Source organism: Orycteropus afer, unplaced genomic scaffold, assembly GCF_000298275.1.
Source record: "Orycteropus afer afer isolate SDZICR_OR568_19922 unplaced genomic scaffold, OryAfe1.0 scaffold00064, whole genome shotgun sequence".
In the NCBI taxonomy this organism is placed as follows: domain Eukaryota; kingdom Metazoa; phylum Chordata; class Mammalia; order Tubulidentata; family Orycteropodidae; genus Orycteropus; species Orycteropus afer.
Window position 1 is genome coordinate 10031738 of NW_006921651.1, and position 10980 is coordinate 10042717.

At 46.2% G+C, this 10980-nt stretch overlaps 1 protein-coding gene across 1 annotated transcript in view; it reads left to right on the forward strand.

The window, feature by feature from the left end:
• Nucleotides 1–654: 654 nt before the first annotated feature.
• Nucleotides 655–10980, forward strand: part of RRP12 (ribosomal RNA processing 12 homolog) — a 42339-nt gene continuing 32013 nt past the window's right edge. Inside the window, exons 1-8 of the mRNA XM_007940047.1 lie at nucleotides 655–793; nucleotides 1277–1506; nucleotides 3805–3888; nucleotides 6052–6128; nucleotides 6690–6795; nucleotides 6992–7108; nucleotides 8733–8871; nucleotides 8983–9110. Coding sequence (XP_007938238.1) covers nucleotides 655–793; nucleotides 1277–1506; nucleotides 3805–3888; nucleotides 6052–6128; nucleotides 6690–6795; nucleotides 6992–7108; nucleotides 8733–8871; nucleotides 8983–9110 — 1020 coding nt within the window. The remainder of the gene's footprint in view (nucleotides 794–1276; nucleotides 1507–3804; nucleotides 3889–6051; nucleotides 6129–6689; nucleotides 6796–6991; nucleotides 7109–8732; nucleotides 8872–8982; nucleotides 9111–10980) is intronic.

Genomic DNA, 10980 nt, shown 5'->3' on the forward strand with positions numbered 1-10980 from the left:
CACGAGGTGACAGTGCTTTAGCCATTGGGAAGTCCAATAATGAGTGAAAACAGCCAAGCGCATCTGGATCATCGCTGGCTGCTTTTTTCTCTTCAGGCCGAACTGATCTTCACTTTTTCAGGCCTGGATAGGTTTGACTCTTTCAAATAAATTTGGCCAATGTTTAACTTTTGAAATTAGATTTTCAAGAATAATATGCAAGTAATTAACAAACAAACAAACCTCTGCAAAGGAATTCCAGTTCTGGTAGCCTAGTGTGCCTATGGCTAGCGGTTCACTTCCGTAGTGAACCCAAGGAAGGGTCGCTATGAGTCGGTCCGACTCCACGGCACATAACAACAATAACAAGGCTCACTCCTGTGACAAGAATCGCGGCCTTGGAGAAGGAGCCCCAGAGATTCCTTAGTGACACAACTCTGGAGACGCCTTAGCAACAGACGCCAAGCCTACTAAAGGGTCTGTTCATAGCCCTTTGCCCTCTCCCAGCCCGGAGAAAACGTAAAACCGGATGTTAATTGTGTTGTCATAGTAACTGACGGCGAATCCGGAAGTTACGTCAGAGGAAAAGGAAGTGAAGGGGCTGGAGACCCACGTGGGTTCTGCGTGCCTGGAAGCCGGTCCTTTAAACTACCTCTCGGCGACAACGGAGTCGACATGGGTCGCTCGGGGAAATTGCCCTCCGGTGTCTCGGCTAAATTGAAGCGCTGGAAGAAAGGCCACAGCAGCGACAGCAACCCCGCCATTTGCCGCCATCGCCAGGCAGCTCGTAGCCGCTTCTTCAGCCGGCCCTCAGGTAGCAGGGTCGAGACTCCAGCGGTCGGTAGCGGGGAGTCTGTGCCTACCTGAATCCGCGTGGGACGGGGCTTTCTGGAAGTTCCAGACTGCAGGGATTGGCGCTGTCCTTTCTTAAAATGTTGCATCTGGAGCCCGCCGTAACGGCTCACTCTTCCCATTTAGCAGATGGGGAGCCGGAGCTGGGGAGTGATTGGTCTAGGTTACTACTACTACGGGTGTCAGAGTTGGAACTCACGGGCGCACTTAACCCTGCTTTACAAAGCGATTTCTCCTTCATTTTTTTCCCAGGCGTCATGAGTGCAGCACTTTTACCTAAGGGTATCCTTTCTTCTTGATTTTCTGAGTTTTAGACGCACAGTGGGCTGATAAGCCCCTCGGGTGTGGAGTCTAGACTCCGCTGGTTTGTTTCGTAGGGCCTCTTCTCTCGGCTAAAGGAGTTTGGGGTGGAAAAGGGGCCTTACGTAGTGTCCCCTGTTCTCAGGGAAGAGCGACCTGACAGTTGACGCTGTGAAGTTGCATAATGAGCTACAGTCAGGGTCGCTACGCGTGGGCAAAGGCGAGACCCCCGAAACGGCCATGGAAGAAGAGGTGGAGCTGGCTGTCACCGAGAAGTCCTCGGGCACCTTCCTCAGCGGCCTCTCTGACTGCACAAACGTCACTTTCAGCAAAGTGCAGCGCTTCTGGGAGTCTAATTCGGCTGCCCACAAGGAGGTAGGAAAGCCAGCGTCGGGAGTCCGGGGCAGTCCGACTCAGGCTTTTTAACTTACTCTAGCTGTGGCTGGACTGCTGTCGGGTGACCAAAGACGGTATTCCTGGATGATGTGTCATCTCTCTTACCCGTTGTGTCCCCTATTAGCTGCCCTAGGGCAGGTCCAAAAAATAGCTCTGGTGGTGTAGTGGCTAAGGCATTTGGCTGCTAACCGGAAGGTCAGCAGTTCAAACCCACCAGCAGCTCTGTGGAAGGAAGATGGGGCACTCTACTTCTATAAAGATTTACAGATTTGGAAACCCAACAGGGGTTGCTATCAGTTGGAATCGACTGGATGGCAGTGAGTTTGGTTTTGAGTTTGAGGGCAGGTCCAAGGAGCAAGCCCTGGTAGTGCAAGTTTAGTGCTTAGCTGCTAACCGAAAAGTGGATGGTTCAAACCACCAGTGTCTCTGTGGGAGAAAACAGCAGTCTGTCTTCTCTCTGAAGGATTGTAGCAAAAAAAAATCCTAAAGGAGTGGTTCTGCTCTGTCATATAGGGTCACTGTGAGTTAGAATTGTCACCATAGCACATAACAACAGCAGAGTGGGTCCCACTTTCTGCTTTTTATAGGAACATCTCCCCCAGTGAAGTGTAAGGTTCTTGAGGGTAGAGCTAGCTTCCAAGAGTTTATCTCCTCAGCTAAGGGAACTTTTTACATAGCCTATTTTTAAAACACATTTCATGAGTAAATTAATGCTGAGTCACAGTGGTTAGAAATACTTTTATCTAGCAAGAACTAAGGATATATTTTGTATTACTTTAATATTTTTAAATTGCATATGTTTATTTATTTCACATTTTAAACAGAAAATGTTAAACTTCTAAATATTACCAAAAACTAAAATAAAATAGGAATATTGTTCTCCGTGTTTGACTCCATAGCAGAAATTACCATTTAGACATTGTTGTGTGTCCTCCTAGATTAGTGCTAGCCAATAGAAATGTAATGGGAGCCTCCTATGTAATTTTACATTTTCTAGTATCCACATGTAAAAAAAAAAGTAAAAAGAAACAGGTGAAATTAATTTTAATAACATTTTATTGCTTTTTATACTAAAATATGCTAAAAATATGATTCCAACATACCATCATATTAATGAGATACTGTACATCATTTTTATTATACTGTGTAAGCCTTCAAATCTAGTGCACGTTTTATACTTACAAGATCTCTCTATTTGGGTGCTAAATTTTTATTGGTAATGTTTGATTTGTATTTAGATTAGATTTCATAAAAGTTACAGGTGAAAAAGTAGATTCACATACCCAGGTTGTTCCAAATACATGTTTTTCAATCACTGAATCAAGTATTAGTTTAATTTAATTAATTAAAATGAAAAAAATTAAAGAATCCGTACCTCAGGCACACTAGCCACATTTCAGGTGCTCAATAGCCCCTTATCAGTAGTCCTGTTGGAAACTTTTTTGGATACTTTTTACCTCCATTTTATTATTTAGGTATTAAAAAAAAAAAAACTCACTGTCATTGAGTCGATCCCAATTCATAGCGACCCCTCCTTGGGTTTCCAAGGTGGTACCTCTACGGAAGTAGATTGCCCCGTCTTCCTTCCGAGGAGTGTTATACTAAGACAGTTATATTATATAGGTGCTGTTCTGCCGCTTTTCTCCCACTGAACTGTATTTCTAAGCTAATAGAGTTATTCCTAAGTCTTTTTAATGGTTACATAGAATTTGAACATAGCATTATTTATCATATAATACTTTAAAGAGTCCTGGTGGTACAGTGGTTAAGCACCTGACTGCTAACCAACAGATAGGTGTTTCAAACCCACCAGTTGCTATGCAGGAGAAAGAAGTGGTAATATGCTTCCAAAAAGATTACAGCCTTAGAAACCCTGGGGGACAGTTCTACTCTGCCCTGTAGGGTTGCTGTGAGTCAGAATCAACTCAACAGCAACCGGTTTGGTGGTTTGGAATAATACTGTATTCGCGCCCTGTTGATGGCCTCTTGGTTTTTCCACTTTTTTGCTACATTGAACACCTTGTACATAAATATTTGTATCTTGTACAGGTGTTTCTATAAGAGACAAGCATTCTAGTGGTGGAACTTGGCAAACGTGTTCTGAGTCTTCCTGTTTCCTTGGCCCGGTAGTGTGCACTCCTGGCTCTGAATGCTGCTCATCTTGTCTGTCTCTGGGCTTTCTCAGGAGGTTAATTTGTGAAGAAGCAAAGGAAAGAAGCTACTGTGGGTGGGATTAGGTCTAGGAGCTGTCACACGTGCCTTCTCCCACTTGTGCAGATCTGTGCTGTCCTGGCTGCCGTCACCGAGGTGATCCGCTCCCAGGGAGGGAAGGAGACGGAGACTGAGTACTTTGCTGCGCTGGTGAGTGGGTGCAACTTGGAGGGGGGCGGTTCAGAGTAGCAGGGCATGCAGGCTGTAGAGAGCAGACGAAATTGGAGGGTACCCCTAGCATGGGGGGATCTAGAAAGACAGCCTTTGATCAAGTGAAGGCCCATCAGTCATTCTGAGGTGGCTTGCTAGGGCTGGTGGTAATTTGCCATGTGATTTTTGTAACAAAAATCCACTGCTCTGCTTTCTCTTTCTTGATCTACAAAGGTGTTAGATCCAGGAGATCCTGTAGAAAAGTGGTTTTAAAGTGTGGTCCAGGGGTCCTTGGGGGTTCCCAAGACCCTTGTGGTGGTGTTGGCAAGAACATAATCATTTCTATAATAAGATATAAGAACATCATTTACTTTTCTCACTCATCCTTTCATGTGCGTACAGAAGCGTTTTCCAGAAGTTATATGATGTCTGGTGGCATCATTATTTTGAAAGCTGATGGAATTGTGCTTGTGTGTTCTTGTGTTTTAAAATTTTCTCAGTTTTTAATTTTTAATGTGGTACATACCACTAGACATAACCTGTATAACAAAACTTCTTTGAAGTCCTCAATAATTTTTTTTTTTTTTACTTGTGATTTGGGTGAAGATTTACAGAGCAAATTCACTTTCCATACAGCAGTTCACATGTACTTTGTCTCATGTCATTGACCACAGTTTACCACAATGCAACAGCTCCCCTCCCAATTCCTCCCCATAATTACCTCTTCCCAGTGTCCATCTCTCTATATGCTCCTGTCCCCTGAGCTGTCTCCCTGTGCATAAGCAGCCCTTCTCTCTCCCATGATTGTTCTCTCCAAGGAGTGTATCTACTATAGGTAAATGTTCAACTCATATGCCTGTATTTTGTTTGGCTGGAAACCACAGGTGTGGGTTCAATTCCAGACCTGAAGGGCAGCTAGGGGCCATAGTCTCAGTGGTTCCACCAGGTTCTATTGGACCAGCAAACCTGGTCCCCACCTTTTTTTTTTTTATCCAAATGATACTGAGTTTTGTTCTACATTGTTCTCCCTCTCTATCAAGGATCTCCTGCATAGATCCCCTTTCAAGTGGATGACAGTGGTAGCCGGGCACCATCTAGTTCTGGTCTCATAGTTGTATAGGCTGCAGATCGGATGGTGTACCAGTTGCTAGGACTAATTGTTTCCATGAATTTTGGTTTTCTTCATTCTTCTTTGCTCTGGACAAGGAGAGACCCATTGTTGCATCTAGATGGCAGCTTGCTAGCTTTTAAGATCCCAGTTGCTACTCGCCAAAGTAGGAGGTGGAACAATGTTTTGTATAGTATGTTATTCCAGTTGAGCTTGATGTCCCCTGCAACTATGGTCCCAAGCCTGCAGGTTAAATTACTCGGTCCCCCTGAGTAGCTGGCTGTGACCAAGCAGTGACCACAACCTTGCCCCTTGTCAGCTCTACTATACACCTGGGAATTCTGATCATTCACATAAACTTATAGGACCATTGTCTGCCAACCCTATATATGTTCTTGGATACCCTCCCCATTTCATAGACATACCTGATCGTTTAGCCTGTCTACCCATCTGTCCACCCATATACCCGTTGAAGTCCTCAATAATTTTTCAGAATGTTTAAGTTTGAGAGTTGCTGTTCTGGAACAGTGATTGGAAAGTCTGGCCTGGGGGCCAGATCTGACCCATGACTTGCTTTTGGCATGGCCTGGGAGCTAAGAATGGTTTTCACATATTTAAAGCATTGCTTAAAGACACACATATACCCAAGGAAGAATATGCAACAAATACTGTATGAGACCCAGATGCCTAAAATGTTTTATTTATTGGTCCTTTACAGAAAAAGTTTGCCAACCTCTGCTCTAGAATAATGAGATAGATTAGATAGCAAACTATAATGTTTATCACGTGCCGGGCAGTGTTCCAAATGCTTTGCATATATTAACTCAATTAAACCTCACAGCAACTGAGAAGATAGGTACCAGTATTATCCCCACTTAACACGTGATACTATTATTCCATCTCACAAGCTGCAACACAGAAAGGTTACGTTACCAGCCCAGAGTCAGACAGTAGTAAGTGGCAAAACCAGGGCTAGACATATTGTTTCCCTTCCCCACTCCCTGTTTGCCCAGAAGGACCCATTTCCCATTCATGTCCCCTGATCTGGCCCTCAGATGACAACAATGGAAGCAGTGGAGTCCCCTGAGTCTGTGGCTGCTGTGGCGTATCTACTGAACCTTGTCCTAAAGCGGTGAGTCCTTGTTTCCTGTATGTACCCCAGATCTCTTCATGAAGGGAAAAAGGAAGTGTGAGTGGAGGTGATGAGCAGAATCAGAGAATTATGAAAAATCCTTCAGTATCCGGTGACATTCTATAGCATCAGGCTCCAGGGGCAGCTAGGGACGCCATACCAAGGAGTGTGAGTGTTGGTGGTCTGGGGCCTGGGAAGAGGGGTAGCCTTGGTGCAATGAGTGGGGCAGGAAGAAAGGGCATGGACTTTTGGTACCAGGCCCTTGAGACCTTTAGCCAGGAGAGAGGTGGGAGAGAACTGATGTGAGCTTAGTAGGGCCTTCTTGTGGGTGTTACAGGATTGGGTAGCAGAGAAGGTCAGGGAGGCGTGGAGCTCAGGTGTGGTGGGAAGCATCCTTAACTGGGCATGAGGAATAATGAGCTCTTGTCCTGTCTTCATTGCTCCCCAGCTGAATGACTGGGCCAGCAATGCTGCTTCTTGTCAGTCTCCTACTTTATAGCTCACAGAGCTGTACCAGCTGTTCTCTGAAGGCTTCTGACCCTCCCTATCCTCTCCCTGCAGCGTGCCCAGCCCTGTTCTCATTAAGAAGTTTTCCGACACCTCCAAAGCCTTCATGGACATCATGTCAGCCCAGGCCAGCAGTGGGCCCACCTCTGCTCTCCGATGGGTTAGTGTCTGGGTCTGAATTTCTCCTCTGCCATCTTCCAGAGCCCATCTGATTGGGCTAAAGCTGGATGCTCCCTGAGAGGGATTTATGTGCTCTGTGATCCCTTTGGGATTTTCTAGAGTTGGTGAAAACTTGGTCTCTTTTCCCTCCTGGCTGAGACTGGTGGGGCTGAGGGGCTGTGTCTGCCTTCTTCAAGGTCCTCTCTTGCCTGGCCACTCTTCTGCGGAAGCAAAACCTGGAGGCCTGGAGTTACCCTGTCACCCTGCAGGTGTTCCACGGGCTGCTGAGCTTCACCGTGCATGCCAAGCCCAAGGTGAGACTGCTGGACCCCAGAAAATTGGGGGGGTAGACACACATCCTCCCCTCGTGCCAAGCCCAACCCAGTCAGCAGTGCTGACTGTCTGAGTGGGGTCAGAGATGTTGCACTGAGTACTGGGCTTTCACCCCAAGGCTCTGCTTCCTGCCTCTGAGGCCTCAACTACTCAGATCTAGAAGCGGAGCAGCTCCCCTTATGCAGGAGGGATGCTCGCTATTAGGCCTTCTGAGTCTCTGTGCCTCATCAGTCCACAACACAGGATCTCCAGCAGGTTTTTTTACATTAACAGCAGAGGGAGGGTGTGAGCATTGAATACTGGGGTCACTGCTTGTGGTGTGATCTTGGGCAAGTTGCTTAGTCTCTCTGAGCCTCGATGTCCTGACTGTAACAGGGATGATAATACCAATGTAGTTGCAAGGTCATGAAGAGACTCACAGGCCTGGGGCCAGCCCCTGTCTCATAGCAGGGACTCCGCATGTGGCAGTTCCCCACTCTGGTTCCTCCTAAAATTCAGCAGGGAGTGTGTAACAATAGCCATAGTAATAGTCGTAAGAATCACTGACTTATCCCACATGGACTCACATCTCCTCCCTTACATGTTCCCGTGGTTTCTCCCTCATTTTCTTCAGGTCTCTGCTAACATATTACTTCACTGGAGACTTCTTTCCTACCTACCTTATAAAAGGTAGCAACCTTTGCTTCATTTCCTGAAAAGTATTTTTATTTTCTGGTGTTTGTTTTCCACCTCCCAAGTGGAATGTGAGTTGTCTACTTCATTCCTTGTCATTGCCAGCACCAGGATTTGTTGGATGGTTGAGTGAATAAGTCCTATTTTTTAAAGCTGAGGATATTGAGACTTAGAGTAAGTAGTTGGTTAGAACCTGTTCTGGTTACCTAGTGCCACTCTGACAGAATTATGCCACGAATGGGTGGGCTTGAACAAACAGGAGTTTATTCTCTTATAGTTTGGAGGCTTTAAGTCCAAGTTCAAAGTGCTAGGTTCTAGGGGCTAGGTGAAAGCCCCTCAGCCTTGGGCTTCAGCTCTGCCTCTTGCTCCTGGCCCACTGGAGCTAGAGGTTTCTCTTCACTCAGACAGTAACTGACTGCTGAGGCTGACAAGCCCAAGGTCGCCAAATAAAATGGCATAGTCCCGATGTTACCAAACCACATGGCCAGCCATTCATTCAAGTCCATTGAAAGTCCCAATATCGGCAGACCATGGCAGACCGCTGAGCAATGACTCAGCTACATGCAGGATTCAAGTGTGCCATAAACTAGAGACCATTCCCAAAGCTGCTGCTTATATGCAGGAAGGAGACCACATCCCTAAAGCAGCTACTCAGCTGCTTGTGGTAGATCCCACCATGGAGCTGATTGCCAGTCTCATTGTGGGGAATAACTACCACCAGCTGCTCAGCCACTCAACCAGGCGCAGCCAAGTTGATACATAACTTTAACTACCACAGAGCCACTTACCGAGTTAGAAGTAGAGTGGGGATTTGTCTTGTTCTCCATCTGAGGATTCTATACACACGAGCCCTCTGGCATGGCATTGGGTATGTAGTAATGATTGGTGATTGGGTGCTAACCCAGCCCTGGCTACTCTTTCTCTGCTCCTCAGATCCGGAAGGCTGCCCAGCACGGAGTATGCTCAGTCCTCAAGGGCAGTGAGTTCATGTTTGGGGAAAAGGCCCCTACCCATCATCCTGCTGCTGTTTCCACCGCCAAGTTCTGCATCCAGGAGATTGAGAAGTCTGGAGGTGGGGAAGCCAGGTTGAGGGCAGGGGGATGGGAGGCAGTGGCTGGCCAGGAGGATGAGACCTGCTGCAGAGTGGGCTAGAGTCTCAACCCCATCCCCATCTGTCTGCCAGGCTCCAAGGAGGCCACAACCACACTACACATGCTGACCCTGCTGAAGGACTTGTTGCCCTGCTTCCCAGAAGGCCTGGTCAAGAGCTGTAGTGAGACTCTCCTTCGTGTCATGACCTTGAGCCATGTGGTGAGCTCTGGGCTGAGAACTAGAGGGTGGGGGCACACCAAGGAGGAAGGGGCAGGCATCCTGCCAGACCCCAGGAACACAGTGTGGATGCTGAGTAACTCACAGGTCAGGGAGAGCAGAGCCTGAGGTCTCTCTGCCCCACTGTGCTTGCCTGCTCTGTCTCAGGACACCGTTTCATCCGTGATGTCGGGCAGAGCAGGCCATCCTTAGAGGTGTGTTACAGTTGGAAGCTGGCCCCACAGGTCGGGTGAGAATGAGGCCAGAAGGCTGTGGAGCTGCTAAAGCTTCCTTCTCCTGCCTTGAGCTTGGCTCCAGCAAGAGCCACTAAGTTTTTCCCACTTTGTGCTTTTTGTTTGTCCGTCTGTTTACTTACTAACAATAGAGCAGCCTTAAAGATCATTTAAAACAATCTCTTGCATTTCCTCCATCCTAGCATCATTCTAAGGAGTCCTGATGATACAAAAGTTCAGAGTTCAGTTGCTAACCAAAAGGTGGCTCCATGAGAGAAAGAGCAGGTGATCTGTTTCCATAAAGATTGTTGTTAGGTGCCGGTGAGTTGGCTCTGACTCACAGCGAGCCCGGGTACAAGAGAATGAAACGCCGCCCAGCCCCGAGCTGTTCCCAGAGTCTATGCTGTGCTTGACCTCACTGCTGCAGGTGCTGTAATCAGTCCATTTGTTGAGGGTCTGCCCCTTTCTCTCTGACTCTACCAAGCATGATATCCTTCGGGGACTGGTTCATTCAGACAGCGTAACCAAACTGTGACGTGAAGTCTGGCCATTCTCACTTCTGAGGAGCGTTCCTGCTGGACTTCTTCCAAGACAGATTTGTTCACTCTTCTGGCAGTCTGGTCTTTTCAGTATTCTTCGCCAATGGCAAAATTCAAGTGCATCAATTCTTTTTTTAGTGTTCCTTATTCATTGTCTAGCTTTCACATGCTTATGAGGCCATTGAAAATACCATGGGGTCAGGCTCGCCTTAGTCATCAAAGTGACATCTTTTTTCTATAACACTTTGAAGAGGTCTTTTGCAGCAGATTTGCCTGATCCAATACAATGCCTGATTTCTTGAGTGCTGTTTTCATGGGCATTATATGGATCCAAGTAAAATGAAATCCTTGACAACTTCAGTCTTTTTCCATTCATGATGTTGCTTATTTGTCCAGTTGTGGGGATTTTTATTTTCTTTAGGTTGAGGTATAATCCATACTGAAGACTGTAGTCTTTGCTCTTCATCAGTAAGTGCTTCAAGTCTTCTTAACTTTCAGCAAGCAAGATTGTGTCATCTGCATAGTACAGGTTGTTAACGATTCTCCCTCCAGTCCTGATGCTGTGTTCTTCTTCATATAGTCTAGTTCTCCAGTTATTTGCTCAGCATACAGATTGAATAAATATGGTGAAAGGATACAACCCTGATGCATACCCTTCCTGATTTTAAACTGTGCAGTATACCCTTGTTCTGTTTGAACAACAGCCTCTGGGTCTATGTACAGGTTCCTCATGGGCACAATTAAGTGCTCTGGAATTCCCATTCTTCTCAGTGTTATCCATAATTTGTTATGATCCACACAGTCAAATGCCTTTGCATAGTCAGTAAAACACAGGTAAACATCTTTCTGGTATTCTTTGCTTTCAAACAAGGTCCATTTGACATCAGCAATAATATCCTTTATTCCATGCTGACTTCTGAATCCAGCTTGCATTTCTGGCAGTCCTCTGTCAATATACTGCTGTAACTGTTTTTGAATTATGTTCAGCAAAATTTTACTTACATGTGATATTAATGATATTGTTTAGTAATTTCCAGATTCTTTTGGATTACCTTTCTTTGGAATGGGCACAAGTAAGGATCTCTTCCAGTTGGTTGGCCA